Raw genomic sequence first — 13061 nt, 5'->3', positions numbered from 1 at the left:
TACTTGTGATTTCTGTCTTGTTCATAAAATGGGTAGAATTGTCATTATCCCAGAACATGGCCTCACTGTTGCAGATAGGACTGTGCCTGAAAATAGGCTTATGGCTATTGATCTCTCATTTTGGCTGAACTTTTAAAATATGTATAGTGTTAAATATATTCATTTCATTATTTTCTGTATGCATTAATACTTCCCATTAATACTGCTAGACTGAAATATATTGATTCCTATTTCCTCTCCCCCATCAAGCTACATTTTTATTCCCTAGTGGATCAAAAATGGTGTTAAAGCCTTGTTTAAAAAAATCTCATGACTTTTGTTTTCTTACCAGACTGAATTTTTATGAGTGGTCCACAACACATAGCATGCTTACATCTATTTTAGAAAATAGAAACAGATGGTCATAAAGCCAGGATGAAAAAATTGCCTATAAAAAACAATAGAAATGTATTGCAGGCTGGCCAGTACTAAACTGTCTTGTGGCTATTAGTGTCTTTACTATTAATTAAAAGAGGTCTCTTGTGAAATTAGACCAACCGATTATGTAGTAACTCAAATAGAAATTACGAATACCTGTCTTTATCTTCTTTAAAAGCTATATAGTTTTAATGTTGTAAATCCACCTAGGACACAGAATGAAGTTAAAATGTTTTATTATGGACAATGTAGATTTATCCAAAATAGGACAGTGCATTGGGTGATTATCTGTTTAAAAAAAGGGGGGAGTGAAAAAAAGCCCAAGACTGGAAAACAACTAGTGTAGCTTATAAGAGATCTTGTTGGTTCTTGGAGTGAAGTGACATGGAGGCTGAATCCACTTATGGCCTGTTTGGGCGCCAGTTGAAATGATGGAAGTATAATTTTAGGATTGAGAAAGAGAAAAGGAAGTTTGGAAGAAAAAAAAAAGGGGGGGGGGAAACATGGCAGTGGCATCAGGAACGTTAAAATGCAGGTGTTTTCTTCAAGCAGCTAGTTTCCCAAAGCATATTACCACTAGGATTTTTTTTTTGAGTTTTGGATGCAGTAAAGATTCACACAAATACTTCTCTCTCCCTATGTAAAATATTTTTTTTATAAGTTTTAGAAATAGTTTTTCTTTTGTAATTTGAGCTCTTTAATCTGTATGAAATAAACATAATGGCATAAATAGGCCACAGTCTCAAGATTACTTAATTTACCCAGGCTGAATCCTGGGATTCAAACTGTGCAAAAAGGGCTTTCTCAGGCATGCTTTAGGCCTTCCACAATCCCAATAGACATGTGAGGAAAAATACAAGTTAGCCAGTGTCTCCAGAAGGTCGGAGCAGCCTGCTGGGCTCTCGCTCCCATCCCGCTGCTTGACAGTAGGACATAAGCTGTGTTCTGCGAAGCTGCTGTTTGCTGGGCTGTTTCTTGGCAGACAGATGCAATCACACGTGTGGCCAGATTTTCAGCTGGCGTAAATTAATGTAGCTTCACTGAAGAAGCTGCATTGAGTTGCAGGGTTAGATGCAGTTGCTGTTCAGCTAAATGATGCTCTACGCTGTCCATCTGCCGTCTTTTCGTGCAGTTCTGTCATATTCAGTGCCCACAGCCCAATTTCTTGTTGGTAAATTAGCCTTTGAGTTGTTTATAAAACTGACAGCAAAGTATGCACAATATGTGGCATAACAGTTCTTTTGATTGTTTTTCTATTACCACTGATCTGTGTAGACCATCACAAACCATGTTAAAAACAAGGTCAGTGCCCCTGATGTGCCCACCTCTATTGACAGGTATTGCACAAAAAAATTGGGACTTTGAAAGAGCTTAGGTGGGAGTCAGTTTTTACATTTGAAGGTGTATTTCTATGTGTTTGGATCACATACAGATAAATGCAGCTAATATTCCAGGGAGGTTAATACTTTGCATTGTATAGGAAACACAGACATCTTAATGCCTGTTAAATGCTAGCGAACTATTTGAAAATAACTAACTTAACTTTTTAAGCAGCAATACATCAGAAGCAAAGGAAGAAACTAAAGCCCAGTCATGTTGTACTCAAAAGATTACACGCGTTGGATATAATTCTTTCAGTTTGCATGTAAATATTATCAGATAGGTCTACTTATTCTAGTATTTACCGATCCTTTGGCTAGGTCGTTCAGTACTTGACCTATTTGATCAGCAAATGACTAGGGGAAAAAAGATTATTTGCTGTTGAGAGCAAAATCCAAGCTCAAATTTAACTGGAATTAAAATTTGACTGTAATGTGGTCATCTGATCAGTGATATGCCTTTGGGCATAGCAAAAACTGACTGCAAATATGATTAGTCATAAACTCTAGGAAAATTGCAGTCTAAAGAAAAAATTCTCTAAATTCCCTAAAAATTCTGTTGAAGTTGAGTATGCTTTAATTTGGGCAGGACTTTCATTGCAGTCGCATGGTCCTGTCTGGGGCATGTGAATGTCAAGACTGGTAACTTGGCTATGGTTTTACCAAATATAAGTTTTTATAGGCAGGTTAAGATGGCTTATGCCATGAAAAATTATAATGTACTAATGAAAATACTGAAAATATTAATGGTGTGGTAATCATTTGGCTGTAATGTGGAGTATTAAACTTTGAATTAAAAAAACTAATGAAACAAGAAAAAATCCTAAAAATATAACCTCAACCTAAATATATGCCATTGTCTTGGCAACCTCAAAACAGAAACTAAAATTATTTCTCCTCTTTAGTAAAGTTTCTGCTTAGAAACCAAAGCAAGAAACTTCTTTCAGTTTTTGTAGGAACAGGTTACCAAACTCTCCAGTTGAACCAGCAGCTGTCTGTCAGTCTGGTTTGGTGTGATACAGCTGACACAACACCATACCACTGACCTCAGAGCATGAGTGTTTCCAAATGAAGAGGGAGAGAGGACTCTGTGACCCGGGTCATGTCTTTGAAGCAGTTCCTGAAAATGGTCTTGCTATTAGATGTTGAAAATGCAGAGAGTGAGTGGGAAGGCCCGCTGCATAAAGAAGCATTTTTTGAAATGCAGTAGAAAGGCTAAAGAAAGAGCAGAACCCAAGTATATACACATGCCAGAACTGAGCTCTACGGCTGAAGATACAGATAACGGTGCACTGTCATTTCCAAGCAGTGGCATATCAAAAGTTTCGCTTATCCAATGACAATAGGAGGGGAGTTATCAAAGAGGGGTGGTGGTAAAAAAAACCAACTGCAGATGGAAACAAAGTTAGAGTTAAAAATTGCAGATCATTTATAACCGTTATATTTCTATAACTGAGATGTGAATTTTCAAGCAATGTCAGTTGCCTGAGGCCAGGGTACAAAGCACTTGGTTGAAAGCAAGTTGAATATTACTTATGGCTTGAGGGTGAAATTATGCAATGAACTACATAGAAAAGCAGTTACCTTAATATATAATGGCTTGTTTGAATAATTAATTGTGTGGATGTGGAAAACTCTGGAGGTTTTATCAACAGTGGATACTGGAGGCAATAAGGTAGCAAGTACTGTGGTATGATGAGAAGAATAGCCAAACCAGTATCAAACAACATAATCATATAGTTTAATAATAGCTGCACAACAAATGAAAGAGAAATGCAAAGTACCAGAAGTAAGTTAAAATAAATTGTTGTTATTATGTTAATTGCTATCTGAGACAGGTTATATCTGCTTGGACTAGACCACCTGCTACATTTTGGTGAAATTTGTTACAGATTAGTAGGACCATCAAAAGGAATATGCAAAGAAAAAAAAAAGTTCCTGATAAGATATGACAGAACAGTTGGTCTTCATTTTTGGCCATTTAACCGATGAACCTGAAGCGTTTGGGTGCAGCTCTGCAGCCCTCTGAATACTTAGATCTAACTGCCACACTCTGCCTTCAGAGCAAGGTGTGTGTGTGAGGCCCACACATCACACAGCTTATGCAGCTGCTCTCCAAGTAAACATTGCTGGCCTCTGCACCGAATAAGGTGGAAAGTCAGAGCAGGGGGAGTGTGTGATCGTGCAATGGAAGACCACACTGTAATGTTGGGGGATAGAATTTGAGTTGTGTATGCAACTTCATTTGGCGTTACATAATTTCTAGGGGCTGGGTATTATAACTTGCATGGTTTCAGGTATCTTTTTCTTCAGTGTATCGATTCCGGTTCTAAGTCAATTTTGATGAAAGTTGAAGGCAACTCAGAAAGAATCTGTTAAAATCCTCAGACCCTCAAAAAGGACTTTCTGTAAATCCTTTTAAGAAGTTTCTCAAAGTCTTTAAATTAGAATTAAAGTTTTATTGTTTGTATATTTTTCTCTTAATTCTGAGTAATCACATGTTGACTCTTTTGTCTTCCAAGCAAATTTTCTTGGTAATGTCATGTATTTGTGTGAGGAAAAAGTTAGTTGTTTTATACTTATTCAATTTACATTCATAAAGGAACCATTCCATTTTCGTTCTTGAAACAACTGCCAAAAGTTCTTCTACAGTAACACCAGAATAGGACACATCAAGTCATCTGTCCTAAGTATTTATGTGTTAGTGATGACATATACTTTATATAGTTAAACAAAATTACCTTGGCAAGATTGCCTTTCTGTAAACTTAAAATAACTTGCACCATTTTTAAACCTGCAAAGGTTTGAAACCTATAAATAGGGAGATTTGTGGGAAGAAGATCTTTTATACTTTTTAAAATTTATATATTTATTTATTTGTACATACATATATATACATATATTAATTTTTTGGATGATAAAAATGAGTAGCATTAAAGTGTCAGAGTTTACATAGGAAAGGATTTCTGTTTAATCTCATTTTGCAATTGCAAAGTTCTGTTAGTGTGAAATTGAACTGGCTTTGGAAACAGTCATGGGAATTTTAGAATGCCTTGGTGTTTGCACTGTTAGTATCTAAGGATAACATATCCTGGAGTTCTCCACTGTAAAGATTAGTAATAGTGTCTCAAAATCCAGTTTTCAAGTCCTAGAAGGCTTCCAGATTTTTCCAAAGCGGTCCCTCTACTGTGGAACTACATCTGCTCAAGTCAGGACAACTAGGCATTGCTGCAGGCTGTATTCTGCTTTGCTGTATTCTGGGTCGTTGCTTTGTTTTGGGGGGAAGGGTTTGCTACCCCAGTGCATCTCGTGGACTTCTGGCAAGTTATCAGTTGAAGCTTCTAATATTAAAGGTACAGATATGTAGAAATAGCAGCACCAGTAGATACTTCTGGTTAGTGCCATGTCTTGCAGCCCGTGTTCCCTTCAGGAGAAGCCGTGTATGGCTGCGTGGGAATTGGAGGGCTGAGAGGCTGAAGGAGCTGGACCTGCAGCTGGCAGGAGGCTGAGCAGGAGGAGCAGTTTGTAACAGCCTGTGAGATAGGTCTTCCCCTGGGAAGTTGAGGAAGTGGCCAGGAAACTGTATTTCAGAGGAAAATCTAGGTCCTGGACTATATTTTATTTGCTAGGAAGAAGGAGGGGCTTTGTTCTATTAGCTTTTTATGCTGTTGACCAGAAAATCAGCACTGGTTTGTTTTATGAACGCCAGCAGGTTGTATTCCAGGGAGTGCATTTGTTAAGATACCTGTTTGCTTGTGTTGCAAAGGAGTGATGAACCTCACTTGTAAGAGGGAAGCAGCACTATGTTCACTGCGGTAAGATAGCGACTTAACAAAGTTCAACTGTAAATAAGAATGATTTAACGAGGTTCGATTGGCAAGGTTCACTCAGTTACTTACTGCATGAAGGACAGGGTCAGATGCACATACAATGGAGACCCTCCTGTTGAGTCACGAGGTTCAGAAAGGCCTTCCAAACTCCCCCTTGGAGGAGCCTAGGTGTGGCTGGATCCCATCCTAGTCTCGGACTTGGTTAATGGTTTATGTCTAAAGGAGTGTGTGAGAAGGAGACCCTCCCGTTGAGTCACAAGGTTCAGAAAGGACCCCCTTGCTTTCTAAACTCCTTCTGAGAGGAGCTTGGGTGCGGCTGGATCCAATCCTGGTCCCAGACTTGGTCAACGGTTTATGTCTAAGGGATTATGTGCACAATTAATCAGAGATATAACTCAGTGAAGTTTTGCAAAGTTCACAAAAGTTCAGCATGCTGTTAATCACTTACTGAGGCTCTGTCATGGGTAAGGAATCTCTCTCAACCTGGAAGAGTAACCTTGAGAGGCGTCCCTGCTCAAGGGGAGGTTCTGCAGTGCAGCCTGCTGCCGTGCAGGAGAGCTCCATGGGCTCTGGGCTGCCCCCTATTTGTGTGGGGGGGAGATGATTGACTCATAGTCATATTTGCATGCTAGACGGGTCTTAGTTGGCACATGCTCAATTAGCTCCTGCATACATGCTGTTTAGAGGGAGGTCAGGTTGAGGGGGAGAGAGCACATCGCAGGGGGGAAAGGAGCACACCGTCACAGCTTGTCTAATGGGAAGCAGCAGATGTGAAGATCTAGGGAGCGCTGGCAGCAGAAGGGACAACGGGACACAGTTGCTGTCCATCTGCATGCTCCTCGCCACTGGCTCTCAGTGGTAAAGCTGGCCGGGCTCTTCTTGGAGGTCCTGCCAGCTTTAGTTAGTCTCCTCTGCCTCTAGCAGCTGAGTTGGAGCTTACCAAATTATTCTTCTGCTCATTGAGAAATTCTCCTTTACAAAAATAACTGTTAAAGAGTCCAGTAAATGGCTGTTAGAAGTTCTTTAGTTTCGTGGTTGCCTTTTAGAAAGCTATCTGTATAAATTCTGACTTTTTTACTGGAATTTTAGGAGGAAGGCAACTAGAATTTCTTTTGAAGGAAGTTATGCAGTATAGATGCATGTGCATGACATAAGTTATATATACTGCAACTTAAAGCATTCCAATTCAAATACTTTTTTGGTTTAGTATTAAGAGAAAACAGATTATTTTATCAAGCAGCCAAGAATTGTTTCTTTTTCTGGATTGTCTTCAACATTGGTGAGAAATTAATGCCAGTTTCAGAATTTATGAAGGGGAGAAAAAAGGTGTTCTCTGATTCGAAGAACGAATTAGAAGTAAATGACTAGGGATATTTTTTTCCCCTGCTTTTTAGGAAGATTAGAGGAAAATTTAATAATTGCTTTTAATTTTGCAGGCAGCCAGCATCAGGCGTGAAATGACCTTCCCTGCATTTCAGCAGGAGGATGTAAAAAGTGACATCATTCAAAAACTGCCAGAGCAACAGCTTCTCTTGTTTGCCACAAAGGAGGAAGATTTAAAAACAGCAGAGACCAAAAAACCAAACAGAGTTCATGAGTATGAAAAGGAAAACACTCGTTCTATTTGTCTTCTGGAACAGAAGCGCAAGGTTGTTTCTTCAAATATTGATGTGCCTCCAGCAAGGTAAGGCAAGACTTTTTTTCTTTAAGTTTATTTTGCTTTTTCAATGCAATATTAAAGGCAAGTTTGATAAGTGGTACTGTGAACTCGTAAGACTGGTATTCATTTCCAAACAGTCCAAAGTCAATCAAAGGTTGACTACTTGAGAAATATCTGTTGGAAAACTGAAAACACTAGTAGAGGAACTGAGATTGTCTGAAATACAGGACTCTGCATCGCCTTTGCTCTTTGTGGTGTGGGAGCTGTGCAGTGTGCTGTGCTCTAGTCCACTGACCTGTAGTACCATAGGGTCTCTGGAAACTTCATACCAAACAGTATACCCTATCTGTGCATAAAGAAAGGGTGCGAAAGAAATAAAATGGCTATTAGAAGAACAACGTATGTAGATGAGAGATTTGTTTGTTGCTTAATATAATGTGCTGTGACTGAGGCACCCCCAGAAGAGCATGTCTTAACCAGCAGAGATTGCTGACCCAGCTTCACCTTTGTCTGACAAGTAGTGCTCCGAATGAGAGAGACGGACAAAAATCATCCTACTTGCTAGCAGGTTTTTGTTTTGTTTTGTTTTTTATCACCCCTGCAGCCACATGATGCTCACGGAACATGCAGTGACTTATTCTGGGTAGTAAGGATGTAGTAACTTTGTTTTGTTTTGTTATATCCCTGGCTAGACATTTTCATCTGGGTTGTAAAGTGGTCTGTGAAATGGATTAATAGAGAAAGTATTGAGGAAAACCCCATGCAGGGAAATCAAACTTGTACAAAATAGGGATTTAGGGGTTTTGGTATTGCTTTTTAATTTCTTATTCCTTGAGGATCTACTGTGAACTCATATAAATTTTTGCAACCTCAGTGCTCTCATCTGGGCAGTTGCACTTATAATTAAAAACTATTTATAGGGAATTATTTGGAGAAAATAATTGTTCTTTAATCTGAAGCTTGACTGACATCACAGCAAGAAAATCAATATTTGTTTGTATATTTTTGTTTCTTTCTGACATTTAAGTGGAACAATAGAGAACAAGAAGCTGAGAATGTCATACTGGCTGGTGATTTAAAGAAAAGGAGCTAGAAAATAAAGAATCTAAAATCTTCTGAACTTTAAGGAAGGACTGATTTGCTTTGAGAGTTAGAGAAGGGGAATGTACTCTAGAAAATGCTGAAAATCAGTATAAAAACACATTCAGGAGTGCTAAACAGATTAACTAGTATCATTGGTGAAATACTGACAATGAGATGTGTATTTTATGTTGCAAGATGACAAGTTGGAGGGAGGTTATTTTTTGTTGTTTGTTATTTCATGTTGGCATCAGTCTGCCTGCAAGATTTTCTTAGCCTGCCTGGTAAACTCACTTACTCACAGTATTCAGAGAAATGCCTTTCAAGTTTATTTTCTATGGTGCTGCTTAAAAATACGTAGTCAAAGTGGATATTTTGTTGTTTTTGACTTCCTTCCTTTTTTTTTTTTTTTTTTTAAAAGCAACATGAAGCAGCAGATTTTCCTATATCATCCAGAACAGCATTATCATCATCATTTTCCTAAAGTCTGACGGCAATAGTATTGCCAATTTTGCTCTGGCTCTCATAGATGATAGTTGTAAAAGAGACAAAATTCATGAACATTTAGACAGGGTGTTTGGATTTGTTTTGTTTTGTTTTTTCAGGTCCATCTCTGATAAAAAGCTAAGCATTTAAAACTTGAAAAATCTTGGGATACTTATTTAGTATTTCCAGTGGTAATCAACCCTGTAATGTCTGAGTGCCCCTTTCATTCATGCTTGTGTATCTCAAAACACATATGATCATCAGAAAATTCAGGTTGGAAGGGACCTGAGGAAGTCATCTAGTCCAACCTCCTGCTTAAAGCATATTCTCATTTTACAATACCAGAAGCTAAGGTACAAGATTTAAGGGTCTTTTAGCCTGACTTCATGCAGAAAATCTGTCTGAGGAAGGAGCAGAGCTCCCGTGTTCTGTAACCACAAGATCATCCTTCCTTGGAGGAATGGATATTTTTTCCCTATCGAGATGGAAGAGAGAAAGAATGTAACATTTATAATGCCTTATTAAGACAAATTGTGACACCAGTTATAAGCACAGGATACTGAGATTATAGGAAATGTGTTCATTTGCAAAGGTTTCTTCTAAAATTGTTCATTACTCCTGCATTCTCTTGTAAACAAGCGACCTTATTATGTATTTAAGAGAAATTTGTCATATATTTTCAGATGTGCAGGTCAGACTGCTTTACTGGTAGAATTAGCGAGTGATGTAGAAAACAAACCTAGACTCTAAATTTATTAGTATGATAAATACCTTGATCACCAGAAGCTCTTGCTACAGTTCTCAGGGCAAGTGTAATCTTAATTTCAGATCTGAGGAGCCTTATTGGGCCATTTGTCCACAATGGACAGAAAGAGCACTAAAAAACTTTTCTTGCAGAGCTTATTAAATATATTTGTTATTGTATTGAGAGGAATAACCAGTCTTTTTCTCTTCAACGCAGTTTGATTCTTAAGTCACATTCTCTGGAATATACAGAAATGTCAGTCAAATTCTCTTGCCTCTTTACAAGCCTCCTTTCTACCTCCTATATAAGATTGAATTGAGGGAGTTGTGCATTCCCCAGAGGTGAATTCCTCCCCAATTTACCTCCTGGGTGGATTTGTTGGATCAGCTTTTCTCTACACTGAGCAGAACATCCATCTACCTTTGCAGTTTCCTGATTATTTGAGCAGATTATTTGTCAGATTGAACTGTAAAAAGATCATCTAGAATTAATCAGATGGCGCTTTACAAACGCACAGGAGAAATAAGGAGATTAGTATGATTTTTTTTTTTTTCAGTTTCTTATTGCTACACACATATCCTCTCTAGAACAAACTTTCAGCTACTGTTTTGAAGTACCAAAATGCTATGAAAATGCAGCTTGCTGTTTATTTTGTTTTAAAATTGTAATGGAGCTGAGGAGTTTATTCACTTTGTTTCAGATGCCAAAGTAATGGGTAATATTAAAATTTACTAAACCCAAGACAATATGTAAAGAAATAAGCAATTTTGAGATGGAATTTTATTATACTGCAGAATCCTTATTAACAAGAGCCATATGCATATAGTCTGTAAAAGAGCTGGTAACATGCATAAGCATACTTCATTTTGAACACAAAATGAAACAAAACCCATCCGGTCTTTTATCTGTTTTTAAGGATGAATCAATGGATAAGACCAATGAATAGGAATGAAAATCTTTGTGAGACACTGTATCCAAAATAACTAGCAGTTCAGAAAACAGTGGCATAATAAACATCACTTGTCAGACATACAGCTGCAGTAATGGTGCAGTGCTTTAATTACTGTATATCGACTATGACATTTTAGAAATGTGAAAACGTCTTAGCTCAGTCGCAGGAATTTTGGGTACTTTGTTCAGAGGTGCACTGAAATGCCACCAGACGCAACTCCAGAATACTGACAATCTGGTGGCCGTGTCGCATGTGCTAGAAAAGGGGAATCTAATGAAAAATATGGACATTTTAGATTTTTTTAAAACACTTTTTATTAAAAAATTTAGAAAGACAAATACAAATTTAGAGGCCAAAACTAATTAATAGCCCAACAGTTGCAGACTTGCCTGGACTGTGGAAGATAGGGGTTCAGATTCTTCTTTTGTTGCATTTGGGACAATGACTTGAACTGGGGTCTTCTGTGTACAGGGGAGGCATCTTAATCATCAAATTCCTGGCATGTTCAAGATGCTTCATAGGACAGCTCTTTAAAGTAATAGTGTCAGACTAAATGTAGCAGGTCTAAAATAAATATTTTATTACATGCAAGAGAATTTTAATACTGAAATGTAAACTAGATTTTAAATTTTACTGTTGACTTTTTATATTTCATCTTACGTAATGACTGTAGACCTTCCTTTTCTATCTGTTTCTGCATTATATGCTTTATTGGGAATGCGTTTGGGATTAAAATAGGAGAAAGTCATGGGTTTTTTTTCATTCACTTTACGTTTTGGTTTGCAAAAATAAAATATGAGGTTGTCTACATGACGCTTTCCGCTTTTTAGATTTCCTAATTTGGTTATTTGGAACAAAAATTTTGAATTATATAAAGCTCTCCCACTTTTGAAAGTCAGATGAGTGTAAATGAAACTGTTAGGCTTGAGTAGATGAATTATTTAGTATAAAAAGAAAACTAAAAAGATAATTTCAGGGAAATGTCAGTAGTTTTGGTGCATAAAGGGTTGGTATCTTGGAGAAAATGATCTGACAACTTGCCTATAAATTGCAGTTGTCTGTGAGAATTGAAATTTTTTGTATACAACAGAGGAAAACATGCTTTAGAATGACCTGCAGTTCAAGCATGAGTGATCAAACATGGAAGAGATCTGCAGGATCTGAGTAGTAGAAGGACATTTTCTAAAAAGGAAGTGGTGTCACGGAGGGAATCATAGTGTTGGATTGTATGCAGAAGCGAGCTCAGGTTTGCTGGTGTTTTGGGCAGCTGCATCTGCAGAGGTCAGGTGCAGTCAAAGGTGACATCCCCTGTAGACAGCAGTGTGGAAGTTAACAGAGCCTTTCTGCTCATTTGTGTTTTCATCAGTTGCTTATCAACATCTACACTTATGCCAGAGCAAGTCAGCAACAAAAACGTGAAAAAGCCTGTGTTTCTGATACTGCAGTTGTGAGCGTGCAAGTCGTGCCGAAGGGATGGGGTTTGGTGTGGCACGGGGAGATGGGCTGCTCATGCCTCTGACTGAGACGGGAGGCTGGGAAGAAGGAGAGTGTGTGTTTTTAGCCGTAGTGAGCCCCTTAGTAGAGTGGTAAGGGATAAAGTTTCCTTTTTTCAGAGCAAAATACGTGGATGAATGTCTGAAAATGCTGTTGGGGTTAACACTCCTTTTAGACAGAAGTGTTTTGATCAGCTGTATCTGGAAACCCTTCATAACTTACATTTTAGTTCCAGAAATGGTGTCTTTTCTCACGTTCCAGAAAAGAGTAACTTGAAACATCCAGAAGGTTTTGAGAATCGAGGAAGGAAGTGGGCAGTCATCACTCTTACTCCTCTGATGGCTGGGAGGTTTTTAATCGTTTTGCTTTGTTCGTGTTTTGCTAGATGGTCTCAAAATACTGTGAAATTTGTATTATCCCTTTACCACCTCTTTCTCTCCTTTCCAGTCCTTCTGTATCCTGTCTCTCCCCAAAAAGAAAAAAAGAAACTCAAACTTTCTGACTGCCTAAACTTTTTATATATTAACTTTGTGCTGACAGAGGAAAAAGCCAAAGCTAAACCTTAGGAGATTACATACTTCCTGTAGTGTGAAAGTAGTTTTTTGTTTTTCAGTAAAAACCTCTAATTCCTATATTCTTTTGGTTCACTGATATTTAGCCGTGTCATTAACCATGATTGTAACTTACTGGATTTTTGCTATCTTTTCTTTAAAACAGTTGATCTGTTACAACAAAATTAATTTTTATTCACATATCTGTACTTTGTCTGCTAATCAGTTTATAATTTAATGGGAAAATACATAATTTAATTGAAAATAAATAAATGCAATGTCTTTAGGAATTCTCTCTCCCATTGCCTCCTTGTATCCTTCTAGAATAGCTACAAACAAATTGTACCAAAATAAATTTAGCTGTATTTTCTGATGATCATTATAAAGAAACCAGTATTAGCAGTTACGCATTTTCATCCTGAAGTGATTTTTCTTGCCCGGTCTCTCCAGGAATGTAGCTCTGGGCA

General features: G+C 37.8%; 1 protein-coding gene across 2 annotated transcripts in view; it reads left to right on the top strand.

The window, feature by feature from the left end:
- ZNF704 (zinc finger protein 704) overlaps window positions 1-13061 on the top strand; it is a 91466-nt gene that overhangs the window by 10368 nt on the left and 68037 nt on the right. For both annotated transcript variants that reach the window (XM_067290578.1, XM_067290577.1), the window contains exon 2: window positions 7063-7310. In XM_067290578.1, the coding sequence (XP_067146679.1) occupies window positions 7063-7310 (248 nt within the window). The remainder of the gene's footprint in view (window positions 1-7062; window positions 7311-13061) is intronic.

The sequence above is a fragment of the Apteryx mantelli genome, chromosome 2 (assembly GCF_036417845.1).
Source record: "Apteryx mantelli isolate bAptMan1 chromosome 2, bAptMan1.hap1, whole genome shotgun sequence".
NCBI lineage: Eukaryota > Metazoa > Chordata > Aves > Apterygiformes > Apterygidae > Apteryx > Apteryx mantelli.
The sequence above is the reverse complement of the archived record's forward strand: the minus strand, read 5'-3'. Positions and strand labels throughout refer to the sequence as shown.